The sequence below is a fragment of the Molothrus aeneus genome, chromosome 7 (genome assembly GCF_037042795.1).
Source record: "Molothrus aeneus isolate 106 chromosome 7, BPBGC_Maene_1.0, whole genome shotgun sequence".
In the NCBI taxonomy this organism is placed as follows: Eukaryota; Metazoa; Chordata; class Aves; order Passeriformes; family Icteridae; genus Molothrus; species Molothrus aeneus.
Window position 1 is genome coordinate 25,503,180 of NC_089652.1, and position 16,045 is coordinate 25,519,224.

At 39.6% G+C, this 16,045-nt stretch overlaps 1 protein-coding gene across 2 annotated transcripts in view; it reads right to left on the bottom strand.

The window, feature by feature from the left end:
- The window catches only part of CNTNAP5 (contactin associated protein family member 5), a 271,512-nt gene that overhangs the window by 12,064 nt on the left and 243,403 nt on the right, over window positions 1-16,045 (bottom strand). For both annotated transcript variants that reach the window (XM_066553687.1, XM_066553688.1), the window contains 3 exons: window positions 12,561-12,691; window positions 10,998-11,082; window positions 1,288-1,506 (listed from right to left, as the gene is read on the bottom strand). In XM_066553687.1, the coding sequence (XP_066409784.1) occupies window positions 1,288-1,506; window positions 10,998-11,082; window positions 12,561-12,691 (435 nt within the window). The remainder of the gene's footprint in view (window positions 1-1,287; window positions 1,507-10,997; window positions 11,083-12,560; window positions 12,692-16,045) is intronic.

Below are 16,045 nucleotides of genomic sequence, written 5' to 3' on the forward strand. Positions count from 1 at the left end.
TTAACCTTAACAATAGAGTGCAACTGATTGTATGCTTTAAATATTTAAGTTCAAATGCTACACTCTGCTCTGTGTTCTGCCCTGAAGTTCTGAGCCTCAGGTTTTAGTGCTTTCTAAACTCCTTAGAAAAATTAGATCATTGAGGTGACAGATCACAGGGCAAAGAGTTCATATTTTCAGTATCATTGCCCGTTCAGGACTCACATTTGTCTGTACATCAGAACAGACACCTCAGACAACTCGAGGCAGTGAGAAGGAAGTGGGGGGCTGGGAAGGAGCACATGCACACTGGCAGCCACTCTCCAAAGTAATCAGCAGCCTTTTTCCTATGCAGAATGATAATAGCATCATTTGTTTTCTGCTGAACATCCGAGGCAAAAACTGCAGGAAATGGCGATTTGATGCAAGTATGAATGTGAAAGGAATTGTATTATGATCTAAACCAGAGTTTTATTTGTTATCAAAAAGGAGAAAGTGTCTTTATAGGTCAAGGGGCAAAAAACAGCCTTTAATTTGTACCCTTTTCTGGTCATTAAGAATTCTGCCACATCCACTGGTGACTAAAGCAGCAAGTTGATAGTCCCTGTTCATGGTGACAACACTTCCAGCTGCTCTCAGCTTCCTTCTCTGCATACAAATTCACATATGCAAAACACTTCAGATTCCCAGAGGACAGCTTCAGGATTGCAAAAGATACACAAACAATTGGGATCATCTTGCTGGTACTGCTCAAGTAGTGCTCCCTCTCTTTAGTCTAAGAGAATGAAGTACAAGCATTCAGTGGAAGTCACATATGCCAAGGGGTTTGTAAAAGAGTTTTTGCTCATTTCTGTTAGGGCAGGAACAAATTTGAATTGTTTTTTATATGACTTCTATTGCTTTATCACCACTAGAATACAGAATCTGTGTAACATTTAGGTTGTCCTTTGAGATCTGCAGCCAGATCTCAACATTTAGGTTGTCCTTTGAGACCAGAGTCATCTGGAGTGGTAGGAATGACAAATCAGGTGCATAACCAAACTTTCAAAGCTTTTCCACTACAGCTTATGGACTTCTTTGTTTTAGGCAATCCAGGAACTTAGTCTGAAAACATTGTTTCAGAACAATGACTTTTAAAGGGGCCTTGGCTAATCCTGATGCCCATCCTCAACACTCCTGATTCTGAGACAAAAGGGAACTTCCCAGTTCCACTAGTCATACTGTCACAATTGCATTACAGTAAAAAGGAAGGAAACCTCACTCTACAGTATCCTTTAACCTCCACAATGCCCTCCCAGCAGGACATACCTGATGAGGAATATACTGTGGTTGCTGTGTTCACGTCAGCTTCCATCATGGATGCACAGCTGGATTCTGTCAGGGAACCTTGGACAGTCACGGGAGCGACGCTGGGATGGCGCAAGGCAGCCTTCAGGGGAGAGATGTGGTTGTACTGAACAGAGGACAGGCAGCCAGTGAAACCATAGGCATTTGCCTTGGAGACGTCAGGGTCCAGGGACAAGCTATCTGCAGTGCAACAGAAAAACACTCTGGCAACTGACTGTTTTAGGAAGGCATTAAAAAATGAATCCTCTTTTGCCTTACGTCTACTATCCAATTTCAGCTGTTCAGGTTCTCCTTCAGCAGCCTACAAGTCCTCCCTGGACTCTCCCATGAGGTTCCCAAAGTCCTTTCTCTATTATGCTACTTACCTTGAATTGTCTTGCACATAAAAGCCTGCACTACAATTTTTACCTCATCCATTTTCTCTACTAATGGACAATATCTAGCACATCATATCTACTAACCACAACAATAGCAATAGCAACAAAACCAACAACAATAATAATAATACTAAATAAAATAGCAACACCAAATACCATAGAATTCTGGGGCTGATACTCTAAATTTTTTTGGCATCTGCTAACAGCATCAGTTGCACATATATGGAACATACCTTCCAGGCATTCTGCCTCCTCCACTCTTTGGATGAAAGACCCTGCTTTGTGTTTTCTGTCATAAAATACTTTATGTGGCCTGTCACTGAATGGCTTTTTACCTCAGCTTCCTATCCTTCTTCAAGAATTTATTATTCAAGTTTTCTGAAGCATCTATTCATGTTACTTCTTTTTTACTATCAGAATTCCTAAGAATCTTCCTAGTTATTAGACAGGCTCTCACTCCACTAGTCCTATTTCACTAATAAAATAAATAGTAAAATGATACAGTTGCTTATCTAAATCAAAATTAAAACAAATATCACTGCGTAATTTTCCAGCCTGTAGATAAAATAACATAAATAACTTACCTGTTGGTACATATTCAGTTAAATTTCACATAGAGAAAGCAAATCAAAGGCAAGGGTTTGTTTATATAATCATAGAATGGTTTGGTTTGGAAGCAACCTTAAAGATCATCTCATTCCAAGCCCCTGCCATGGGCAGGCACACCTCTTATTAGACCTGGCTGCTCAGGGCCCCATCCAAGTTGGCCTTGAACACTTCCAGGGATGAGAATCTGAAACTTCTTTGGGCAGCCTCTTCCAATGTTCCACCTTCACAGTAAAAAATTTAGTTCCAAAAGTTTTTTATACCAAAGTTTTAATATCAAAGATTGCTTGGGAAAGTCAGGGAAGGACAGTGGAGCCATTTTCTATTTTCTCCAAACTCACATTATTTACTTTCCAGAAATTGAAATTCATGCTGCTCAGAGGTCTCAAACCTGATGCGCTTTATATCTAGGTCAATCAAACAAGAAAAATGCCTACAAATGCACACAGATACAGTATCAAAACTTATTCAAAGTCTTAAAAATACCTGATAATGGAAAAAAACCCCAACCTTCTAGCATTGGAAGTGTTGGGAATAATTCCAATGGCATTGGGAAATAAGGGTTCCTTGTTTCTCAAGTTTGTTTTCAAATCTTCAAAGAATAAGATACTAAATTTTAAAATAAGGTAGAATTTTTCCATTATTATTCAAATACAATGTTCTACACATGGTCAGGATTTAGGGAAAAAAAGCACCTTCTCTCAAAACTGAAATTGCTATTTGAATTATATAAACTTCTTTTTTTATATAAGAAAATACAGAGAAATCACAAAGCCAGCCCAAATCACACATTATTTTTGTGCTCAAGATCTGTGACTGTTATTCCATGGACCCAGAGGGAATTAGCTGGGAAAGATTTCTAATTACGTTTGAGTGTCTTTGTGGAAGTATAACACAGAAGAGTGTGGCTGTTCCTCAGCAAAGCAAGGTAAAGTACCCGCTTGCTCTCCCAGAGGCCTTACAGGAGAAATGTTCAGTTTGCAGAGCTGTCAGGGGCACAGCCTCTGAGCTGCAAGATGGGAAGGGAAACAGTAAGGCTTTGCCACTGGAAAACCTGCAATCTTGCAGAAGTTCACTTTTGTTCTCTGAAAGTATGTAGGAATTTACTGCATTCAGATTTTTAATAAGATTTTGGCTGAGATGTTATAAAACAGACAAAGAATTGCTTCCAAGTTCCTGCAAGAAGGTTTGTATATACTAAAAGGCTGATTTGAAGTATTTGCCATCTTTGTTGAATTTATAAAACCTTTTGTAAACATTCCTACCCTCAGCCTTTATTGTTTTCTTAGCTCTGACACAAAAGGTGAATTGGTTGCTATCTTTTATAACCAGGCAATCTAAGCTGCCCTGTTCAACCCCAATGTACAAAAAGTATAGCCTAAAGAAATAATGTGTTCCTCTCTCATGGTACACTAGTCTGAAAAGTCTAAGAGTCAGTACTTTTGTGGGCATTTTTAAGAGTTACATCAAGGGCCAGTTCCACGAGCCTTTTGTCAAAGTAAGCTTTGCATGAATGAGAACTCGGAGATTTGTTGTTGAAAGACTGAATTTTGAAAAAAAACCCAAAAAAACGAAATCAAAAGAACAAACCAAAAACAACCCCAGAGTCCTCTGGTAACAATTCCACATGTACAGATACAGTTTTCTTTATCATAGAGCTTTGGGTGTGTGCCTAATGTCTGTCAGAAAGGAGGGCTTCCACTGTTCTTAATAAGAAAGCTGCACAACTTGGTTGTGAACGACTTGTGCTGCCCTCTGAATTGTTGAGAGGATAATGTAAATCTGTGATAATGACACGGTTAGGACATTCTGTCCTTTGGAGGTTTTGCATCACAATAAAATGTTTTTCCAAAAGGTGTTTTCACTATATGACACACTGCTCAGTGAGAAAAGCAGCTCGGTGAAGTTCTATGGTCTGTGCTGCAGCCAAGGTCATAAGAAACTTCAGTGGCCTTCCTCTGACCTGGCAGTGCTGGGAATCTTTCCACGCATTTCACTGGTCTGGAAAATCACACTGAATTGCTGCTGATGGCTTGGTTTGATCTGCTGACATTTTAGCATTTCATTTCTGTTCCCAGCACTGGAGAATAAGTTGTTTTGGCTAATTTCTACATGGAGAATAAGAAGGCAATCTTTTTCAGCATTTAGTAATTTAACTGCTCATTCTCCACAAATTAAGTTTACCCCTACATTTAGGAAGTAATTTTTGAGCTTTATCTGCTGAATTGTCCATAAGTTGGCCTGGCTTCTTGTTGGGTCCTGTAGCTGATCCCTGGAAGCTGTCTGCAATGTCACAGCTCAGCAAGCTTTATGTTGGTTTTCCATGTATTTACAATGGCTTTCCATAATAACAAGGATTAAGTCTAACATGTGGTTGTATTTTTTAAACTTTATAGATTGTATCTATATTATAGGTATCCACATAACTTATGTGCTGATTTATTCTTACTCAGAAAATCAGACATCCTGTTCATTATACACCTCTGCCACAAACAACACACTTGTTTTAAGATTTTAGATAAAGAATTTTTAAGTCTTCATATCTCAGTAATGGGAAATTAATTTTCATCATGAATAGAATTCCATGAGAATTCTCTTGGACCAAGAATCAATCTGCTCAGTAATGAAACAGCAAATTGACATAGTAAATGATAACAAGTAGGACAAGGTAACTGGAATCAAACACAAATCAAAAGTATTGTTTTTGTGCAGGGTGAGTGGGTAAAATACCCTCTTTCTAAAGATATCTTTGTGTAAAACAGGAACATAAACATTTTTCAATATATTTTTGTTATTTCCTTATCAACATTATTTTCATGTCACTCAGAAACTTAGACCGCATTTTGCCAAAATGCTGAACAGGACTGGCAAGATTATTTCTTGGATGTTGTCACCAGATCTGAAGCCATGACCTTGAGGTAAAAGACACTTGTAGTCTCCACACACTGCAGTGTCTCAGAAGAGCTGACTACAAGGCACTGTGCAGGTACCTTGAGAAATGTGCTGCTGTGTCCATCAACAAGCTCAGTAAACACTGCTGACATTAATCATCCAGTTAGAAAGGGCAGAAAGTGTATCTTGGGTTAGCCTGGAACTCAAAAATATAACTTTGGAATAATCTCATTTCCTGGTGTGAGTGGAGTGAAAACTACTGAAGTTTTTCCTGGTTACACGTGAGGTCAACCAGTTTGACTCTTGCTTAATGAAAGCATGAATTTGAAAAGGGGACAGGCTTCAGACATTCCATGCCCTTCCCAAGCACTTCTGAAAAAGCAAGGAGCAGCAAGAGCAAAGTGAAGGCACTTCCTTCTCATGAGGCTCCCCAGGAATGAACAGAATGCCCAAATGAGCTCAATGAGCCTGGATTTGTTTTGTTGCAATTGAACATTTTGTGCAAGTGTAACATTTAAGGATTTTTGTTTCATTAGGCTTTGCATAGATAATTTAAGGCATGCATTTATTATGTTCTCTCAAGACAGCTTATCATTGAAAATGAGGCCCTTGGAGTTGCAATGTGAAATTTGTTAACATGTCATATTTGACATGTGAATCCTAATCTGTCACAACACAACCAGTCCTATGTGATTCTGCACGGGCTGAAAACAAAATCTATAAAAAGAAGAAAATATGCAAGAAGATGGAGAGATGATGTACAAAAGCATATACTGATGTACAATATATGCTTGTCCCAGAAGCAGACAGCTAAAATCAACTCAAGTAGCAAGAATTCAGTCTAAAACTAAAATTTCTGGGTAGAAGCAGATGACCTTGGACTCTATTTAGGCAGCACTGTCTGCCTAAATATTAAGCATGGTGTTATGATCATAGGGTAAATGATATTGCTGGGGAAAAAGTTGGAATAGATCTGGCCTCTTTTCAATAGAGACTTCATGGCATTAGCTTAGACCTTGGATTGCTTGGACTACCTGGGGTAGCCAAAATATGCTTAATTTAGGTGCTTGCCATCTTGGTCTTTTATCTTATGTAGTAATTTCCATTTCCTTAATGCTTTACTGTACTACTAGGAGGAAAACCAACATCTTTTAAAGGCACCCTAAAATTCACCTGAAAGAACTTTGTTCACAATATGGTCTAAGAAATAGGTATTTAGGGCAAGAAAAGTCTGAAGCAAAGAAATGAACTTTGCAGTCACCAGAAGAGTCCAGCCAATATCTCTTGCAGACACTGTTGTATTGTTTAAACTGTAACTTGTGATCTGGTGACCTTAAAAACAAGAATGTCTTTCCATTAAAAAAAAAAAAATAGAAGAAAAAACGGACTTAAGCATTTTTCATAGAAACTCTCTAAAGGGAGGTACTTCTTTAAGGCAACTTTTGTATTTCAGAGTTAATGACAATTTACCCCTTGTGATTTAATTATCCCATTATCATCTACCCCTATATAATATTCTTGGATGAACTGCTCTGTGATCTCTTCAGTGTACAGATTCCATTTTCTCCTCATGAACTTTTAATAAGAAAAGCTATTGTAAAATCATAAGAATTGTACTGCACCTACAAAATTATTTTAATAAAATTACTTTCCAGATAAACTTTCTTTTATGTACACTTTACATCAAAGCAGAATGACTCAGTGGAAACTTGAGTGTGTTTTAGCTCAGGCTTTTAGAGATAAAAAATATCATGTTCCTGTGCTAAAATACACAATCATTTATGCTACCAGTGTGGGAAGGTCTGCTAATTGATCATTTTGAAGACACAAATAAATTAGCTCAACAATAATAGGTTCTAAAGAAATACTTGCAACATTTTTCTTCAAAATCCTCTTGAATCCTTTCACTGCTACCCCCTTTTACTCTGGTATTCCTACACAACTACAGTATTAAATTGCTCAGACACAAATACACAGACAAGTTCACTTCTCTGCATCAGAGATAATTTTTCCCAGGGACAATAATGGTGAAAAATTTAGACGTGTTAGGGCACAGTAAAAAGTTTTCAAGGATTCATTAAAGTAAACCTGCAAACAAATGGATTGTATTTTCCACGGGGATAGCAGCTTTTTGTAGACAACACCTTAATACATGCAAATGTATCTCTGAGATCAGAGAATTACAAAATGATTTAAGTTCAAAGGCACCTCTGAAGGTCATGCAGTTCAATCCCTTGTTCAAAGCAGAGCCAGCCTCACAGTTAGGTCAGAATGTTCATGTGGTTAAATACAGCAGGATGATCTCTGCAAGGAGCACTTAAAGTAAATGAACTGGGACTTGGGTTAAAATTTCACTGAGGCTTTGCCATAAAGTGTATGACCCATTTGGGGCCTGAATCCAGTACTCACTAAAATCCATGGAAAAACTCCCATTGATACCAATGAGCTTTGGATAGGTCCTTTTGTGTCCTGACTCTATATTTGTGAAGTAAAAATGACAACAAACTACAAGATAATAATATTTTTCTATTGCTGTTGGGTACAGTGAGGATGAATTCAACAGACATCTACTGGCTACTTGAATGATGCTTCCTTTTACTCCCTTGTCTTCAAAGCCACACTTATATTTAGATTGATCTTTCCAAGGCAGCTATATGGCCCCATTACTGTGTATCTGAAGAGCTCACAGCCTTTAATGCTTTTATCCTCCCAGCACCCCTCTGATACAGTGCTCTTCTATTATCTATGCTTTACTGATAGAGAAGGGAGATAGTAAAGCTCAGACTGGTTCCAGTGGGAATAAAATGCCTGCTTACCTTTATATCTGCACATAAATGGCTTACCCAAGGTCATTCAAGTAGTCTGTGGCAGAGTGACTGTCCCTATGTTTTGAATTTCAGGTGAGACTCCTCTGCCTAAAACAGAGGGGTTTTTTCCCCCAGAATTCACAGCTGCAGCTGTGAATAAGGCAGCCATTGGAAAAAAACATCATGGTTTGGAAAGGAGAAAAAAATACTAGAGTGTAAGTACCTAAAGAAAGTGTAATGGGGCTGGGGTGGGGAGGGGTAGAAGCAGGGGAAACACTATTATTTAAAAAACCGGTCATTTTATAAAAGTGCACTTTTCAAAAGTTCCAGCTGTGCTCAAATGGCTATCATAAGAAAATCTGGTGAGGAAGGAGTTCCAGGCTTTCATGATGTCCTGCTGGAAGACCTCTTTGAGATTTCCCAGTCAGTGGAAAATTAATGGTGGAATCAAAAAAGAAGGTGGTATAATCATCTGATTAGGCAGCCAGGATGAGGCTTTTAGAGCAGACAAATGAGGATGAATGTGACAGGAAAGAAGAGAGACATATTTTTAGAAGATTATAGCATGGATATGTAGGACATGTAGAACAGAAAATCTTTTACAGGGTTCTCTTTCAGTAGACACTTAAATTTCTTAATGAATACCTTTAGGTGTGCAACCCCAGTGGCATCCAAAATAAACACTACAGGAAGTCTTGGTCTACTCCAAAGCATTACATGCCTCTGGAAGTTTTATGCTTTGCTGAGGGCATGAGCAATGAGAAGGAAAAACTTGGCAGATACTGGATTAAGTCACCCATATTCACCTGGTGAGCCATCACTAAAAGAAGCTATAGTCAACATTTTATCCATAGAACAGGATAAATAATGATTTAACATCCTTATGTAAGTTCCATAGTCCCAAAATGACAATGTCTAGCTCTCCTCTTTGTACAACAAAGCAATACTCTTAACGTTGTAGCAGTAGGAATTTCTGGTTTGGTTTTGCTTCTTTCCATCATGGAACAGTGTGTAAGTTTGGAGAAGATAAAAAATGGTGGAGAGCAGTTGGTAGACCAGATGGTTGTGTCACCATTCAGAGGGATGTTGACAAGCTGGTGGAATGAGAAAACAAGAGCACTGCATTTCAGCAAGGGAAATGTGAAGATCTGCACTTGGGTTAGAAAGAACCCCATTCAGCAGTGCTGGTTTGGGGCTGAGCAGCTGGTAAGAAGCTTTGCAGAGACAGCTTCCCATTGGGAGGAAAGCATGGACTTACTGGAGTGAGTTCACTGAAGGCTGCAAAGACGATTTAGGGACCAGAGCATCTCTCCTGTAAAGAGAGGATTGATAGAGCTGGGAGTGTTTATCCTGGAGGGAGAAGCCTGAGGAAGGTCTGTGATTTTCTGAGGGCACAAGGACTCAGAATAGCTACAGCTGTGGGATAAAACGTGGAAAATTAAATCCTAATATAGAAGAAACAGTTTGTGGAAATTCACTTAACATATGAAAAAGAAACTGGAATTAGAATTAGGCTGGAATTAAAGTGACTTGCTGGGATGCATTGTGTCAATTCCAGTATGGTAATAGTATTTCACCACCTGAAAGGCTAAATTTAAGGCTTTAGTGCCAGTACAGAATATGAACTATTGCTATACTAAAACAAAACCCCAATAAACTTTGGGGCAAGACAGAAATAAAAGAAGGATAAAAGTCAATGGTGTTCAGTGGAACTGAATGCCTGACCTTTGGAGATACACCTGGGCTTTTTGGCTTTGCAACAATTTGCAATTTTGAAGTTAATCATATTTTTGTGACTCAACCTAGTTTCTCTCCATAATGCTGAGCTGCACCATGTCAGCTTTCTGGCTACATTTTTGAAGGTCTTTGTGCTACCTTCCATCTTTCTGGTAAAAAAAAATCCTTGCTTTATTGACTTGAACTTAGCTCGAGTTCTAGGTAGAGGTCATGATGAGTAATGTTCTTTTAGATTTTTAGCACTACAGCTAAACATTGACGAAGTTGGAATTTTAGCTTAGCTCTGGAATGGGCTGAAAACTGTCAGGTTCCTAAACTTGTCCACAAAGGCTTGGAAGGCGGCTGCATTCTGAAAAAAAAAAACCATTATAGATAACTAAGGGGATAATCAGGTCCTGCTCTTAATCTACTTGATTAAACACGATGCAGAATGCACTATTGTCACTCTCCAGAGTTACACTGCACAAGCAGGCACCAGGGCACGTCTGTAGAGCCTGTCTAACTGCCAGTCCCACAGGCCTCGTGTGCTAATAATGAAACATATAAAATTGCAATGGTGACTCAGATGTCAGGCTTGATATGGAGGTCCAATTTGAACAAAGGACTGAAATATCTGTAAAGAAGGTTGTATTTAGAATCTTACTGGGAAAGAACAAGACTCTAACATAAAGGAATATGACATACTTGACAATAAAAAAGAGAAGTTCTATTTTCTAAATTTCAGGCAGGGTTTTCCAGGGCTTGTAATGGCTTTCTAGTGTGGAGGAGTAAAGATCAAAGAAACATGTACAGAACATGCAGAATTGTGGCCTAAGTGCCATATGCAATAGTCCTTGCAGAATTCAAATGGAAAAAAGACTGGCAGTGAAAAAAAGGGCAGAGAGGATGAAGGCTCCATTGTGCTGTTCTTATCATTAGGAAACAGAAATGGCTGGAGAGGAGGAAGCTGCAGTCAGCAAAATAGTATCATTAGGCTAAGATGCTGCCCTGTGCAGCCACACAGGCTGTATGAATCACTTCACTGGAGGGAGCAGTCGGAGCACTTAATATTGCTATCGATGCAAACAAGTAAAGCTGCCAAAGTTTTGCATTGATGAGATATATAAATAGAGTACTGGAATGCTCAGGCCAACTCTTCCAGCAAAAACCACGCAAACAAACTCCCAATTCTATCAAAAACCCAACATCCAGCACAGACTAATTCCAGCACTGCAGTGTCTCATGAATCAGGAGTATATTTAGTAGAACCTACCTGTGACCTTGCCCAAGGTGAGTGACTTAATGGCCTTGAAATCAATCTCAGAAAAGTTGTGTTTGAGTTTGAGAACTTGATCAACCTGGAAAAGGTCAATAAAATTACTTCAGTACAACACCACATGGACACCTCTAGATCTCATTGTACTCATTGCAAACTTCTGGGAATGTTCTCAGCTGCCAATCTGTTAATTCTGCCCCCAAGCGTGATTCAGTTTCTAAAGATAGCAAAGTGGATGTACTTTGATTTTAGCATGAGAAGCTGAAAGGTATACCAGAATAGTCATATAAAGGACTTTGAAGAACCTTCCCCTGCAGAAAAGCTTAAAATGTTTGACCCTGAAATCCCCCTGCTTCCCAAAATCCATGTCTAGTCACTTCAAAATACACTCAAAGGAGGCCACTCTAGAAATGTATTGTGAAGAATTAGTTCTGCACAGAAGAAAACCACAGAGCAGCAGACAATAGAAGACTGGTACTTGAGGAAAACCCTGGCTTTTAGCATAACCCTTCTTCTTAGATAATGAGGCCTACCCACTGTAGTTGTGTGATGTGTGATTTTACCACCCAGAGATGGAAACTGTAGAGAGAAAAAAATGCAGCGCTGTGTGTTTCTATCTTTTCATTCTATTCCTTAAGATACAACCTCTCTATAGACTCTGTAGACTCTGCCACCCTTCCTTGTTAAATGATTTTTGCCCAGATCTAGCCAACCTGTTTTGCAATATGGATGGCTATAATTAGCCTTAGAAGAAAAGCAGAAGGAGCAGCAAGATGGTCCTCTTCGCCCTGCCTTTGAAAAACAGGTGATGCATGGGAACAAGGCAGAGGAGGGGCTTTGTCCCTCATGAGGTTGTTACACTCAGCATGGCTTGCTTCCAGTTTCTAGGATGGGGCACTGCCATGCACATGGTGACTGCACCCTGCATTCCCTCAGCTTTTCCTTTTCTGTGAGAGGATAAGGCAGATGGGGTCACATTCTCCCTTGGGAAACATACCCTAACCAAAATTGAATTCCTCAGCTTTTTTCTCCCTTTTGCAGCTTTTCCATGATCCCTACTGTGTGTTTCAATGGAGACTACAGATCACACAGACATTCCTAAGCCCCAGAACCACTCCAGTGATCCAGATGAACTTCTGGCCAAAGGTGTTTCCTAATTCACAGCTTGTCAGAAGCAAGGGAAGACCTTTCAATGGAAAACACCACTGTTGGGCACTCTTTGAATAGGGTCCAGATGGAGCTCTGCTTGAAGATACAGGGCTGTTCTGCTGCTGGATCAGTGTGAAACCTTTGCCTCCTGCCAGTGATCAGGCATTGAGATCAGGGAGTCTGATTCCCAGAATTCATAAATCGTACAATGGCTCGGGAAGGAAGGGACCTTAAAGATCATCTCATTCCAGGCCTCTTGCTGTGCACAGGGACAGCACCCACTGATAGGTGCTCAGAGCAACCTGGCCTTGAACACTTCCAGAGATGGGAATCCACAACTTCTCCGGGCAACCTGTGCCAGTGTCTGTGGCCTGAAGTGCTGTTTAACACCCAGCATAAGCCATGCCATACCTGAATGACGAGCTCTCTGCCTTCCCTGTTAATCTTCACACGGTGCAGCTCTCGGTTGGCAAAATTTCCAGAGTCAATGGTGAAAATGAGGAGCCCATCCTTGCTCAGCTTGTATCGGACCTGTAAACTTCCTTAAAAGCAGAGAAAAATTGTATATATAAAACCTGTGTCAGCAATGTGATATCATTCAATAACTTTCCACAACAAATAACCAATTTTCTTTTTATTGCTATGGAGTAACAAGGTTAATAAGTCAAGAAGAAGGTTGAAAGAGTTCAAGCTGTAATGAAAAGTGTGAAGAAAATAATGCACTGGAGGAGCTTTCCTTCCTACTGGGTTAACAAACTGCTATGGAAACATAAAACTTAATGAGTAACTAAGGCAAGTGTGTCTGTCTGCAGGTCAGACATTGAGCACTGCCACAGCTGATCTACATCATCCTGCAAGGGATCACTTCCAGCAGAGGGCATGCAGGGCTTGCACTGCTCTGCTAAACTAATAATGCTGGGTTTTTATAATTTCTTTTCATCCAGATGTAACAGACAACACAGAAGACAGTGACAACTGTAAGAATTATAACTTAATTCCAAACAAGTAAAGGCCTGTACTTATGTTATCATTTAGATGAAATAAAGAAGTACCTTTACTTCTAATATATTTCAAGGAATTAATGTAATTCATATAAAAATAAATGCTAAACATCTCATTCAGTCTTGCTATCAAAATAAGCATTGTGACTTTTGATAAATAACAGTACTGTAACAAAACAAAATGCACAAGGAAATGAGGAATCCAGTATGAATTTCAATCCTTCAACAAATGGCTACAGGAAATGTGTATAGATGATAGCTATAGATGGATATAGATGATATTGATATATACACACATGGAGCTACATATGGCATAATCTAAAAGAAAAAGCATCTATTCTGGTAAAATCCTTTCAAGCATACTTTTCTGGGAATTAAGTACAGCAACTAAAATTCATGGAACGGTAGTACCATAGAGTTCAAAAGCTTTTCTGGTGCAATTTAAACTGTCCCCAAAGAGAAAATAAATGCTGACAGCACCCCAACCCTGAGAAACGGTCCTGCATTTATTCCCTGTTCTGAAAATTGTCAGGAATTTTTCTACCTCTACACACCTCACAGTGAAGTTGGTAGTCATTCAAGATGGGACCCCTAATCCAGTTAAGATCATTCCCCCTCTTTTTCCCTTGCCAGGATGTTTTCCTCCTAAGAGCTGTACTTAAAAAAAATGTTTTACAAAATTCAGTATGTCCCAGATGAGCACTGACACTCTCTGGGATTTGTAGGATAGAAAAACAGCTTTCAAAATCAAGAGGGAAAATGGGAATGAACTACTAGGATGAAGGTTTTTTAGCTGATTGAGAAGTCTGCTGAACCAGGAGAAATTTTAAAGTGAAAATGGAAAAAAAAGCGATGAAAAGCATTTAAATTCTCACACATAGCTATGGACATTAGAGGGGAATTTGTGAAGACAGCAAGGTCAGTAAAAGCTGCTAAATTATTCAGCGTGATATTATAGGTCCCAATTCAGCTGCCCCAAATCAGAGTGAACAGCTCCCAGCCCTCATTGCATAGTGAGGGCAAGGAGGTGCTGTCTATCACCATGACTGCCACACTCAAAGGTCCAAACTAAATCACCATCACATTATCTGGTACTGAGCAGAAGATGCATCAACAGGGATTAACAGTGTAAACATCTTAGAAACACTTTAGAAACATGAGAAACATGAGAAAAGAAGCCCAATTGCAAGGAAGTTCTTCAGATTTGCTCTGGGTAGTGGGAGAGCTGATAGAAAGTAGAAAGGTTGACTGACCCTGACACCACAGCCAAGATCACCACACAGAGTAAGCTGGAACTAAAATATGGTAATCTAACAGACTGGTCCAAACTAAACTCATGTCTCAGCAGAAGCTGTTTATAGGCTGTCTCTTACCTGGAGCCTTTGAAAGGGATGTAAAGCAGAAAATGGAACAGGCCTTAAGTTTGTAAATGCGAAAAAAACTTCTCTGCTCTTTTTGAAGGCTATGAACACACATGTGTATAAAATTATAATGATGTATGCAGGTGTATGCAGGTGATCAACAACAACAACAACCAGCACATCTGTGTTCAAAGGGAGCCAGCATGACATGCAGTCTATCCAGGCACTCAGCTGCAGCAAACAGGGATTTACCCATTGACTTTGTCACGGAAGCAGTGATTTTAAACCAGAAACCATCTGTTCCATTTTTTGGGAGACAATGGAGGAAGCTCTTGGCATCCATTGAGAACAGATCTTACTTTCTAAAGTGGTGCAATTTCACATTAAATCATGTAAAGAGATTGGTGAATGGAATTTTATTTTGTCAAATTGCTTTGAGTTCCAGTGGCAACTCTTTTTATGGACAGCTGCCCTTCAAAACTATTGAATTCAAGTTGGCACTTTGCCTGCGGTCAAATATGTATTAATTGAATCCAGAAGTACATGACCTTATCTACCATTGTAGATGAGAGCTAATTTTCACCATTGTATTTGAATTTTCACCATTGTAGATGAGAGCTAATTTTGCTTTGCATTCAATACTAAAACTTACTAAAACTTCTGTGTTCAGATTACAGAATAATTTTCCTGGCAGATTAAATTGCCATTTTATTACTTGACAAGCAAAATAAATGGATTGGTAATTAGGATTATTATTAAGAATTTTATTTTGTCCTCTGAATTTTGATTATCTGGTCCACTGACTTTCTCCATCACATCAGCCCAGTGTCAGAAACTGCAAATGGAAATCAGTGTATAAACCAGCTCTATTCTCCGTGTTCTCTATTTTGCATCATTTTTGCCTCGCAACAGGGGTTCACACTAATCATGAGCAGTGTAATTTCTGTCAGTCTTGTTGTAGTCATGTCTGTCATCCTCTTTTCAGCTCTCCATGGCTGAGCATGCACACCTGGAGTGTCATAATGCTCAAGCAATGCACAACCAGTTGCACTCCTTCCCTAATGTACATTGAATTGCTGGAGCAATTGTTAAGTCAATAAGGGAGAGAGAGAAAGGAAAAGACAGAGATCCTTCTTTTGGCCTTGGGCTGGAAAATTTTAGTGGGCTCATTACCCAGCAGTATTAGGTAAGAGTAGATTCACACATGATGATTGTAGTTATCCATCCCCTTCATGTTGGAATGCTGCCCCTAGAGCAGCCTGAGAGGCGGGCAGGCTTGGCTTGGTCACAGAGTTACTGAGCACAGCGTGGCTTCTTTTCAGCACTTCCTGAGGAAATGACTGCACGTGGGCTGCCGTGCTGCTGGGATGAGACCACTGCCAGTGTCAAAGCTGGCTCTCTGCACATCACTGTGGGCCTCAGTCTGCAACCTGCAGCACTAAAATCTACGGTTGTGGGGCTGATTGACATCCCCCTGAAGAGATCAAACAACTAAGAGCCATTTTAACAGGATTCCTGGGGGCTCCCTTCTGCA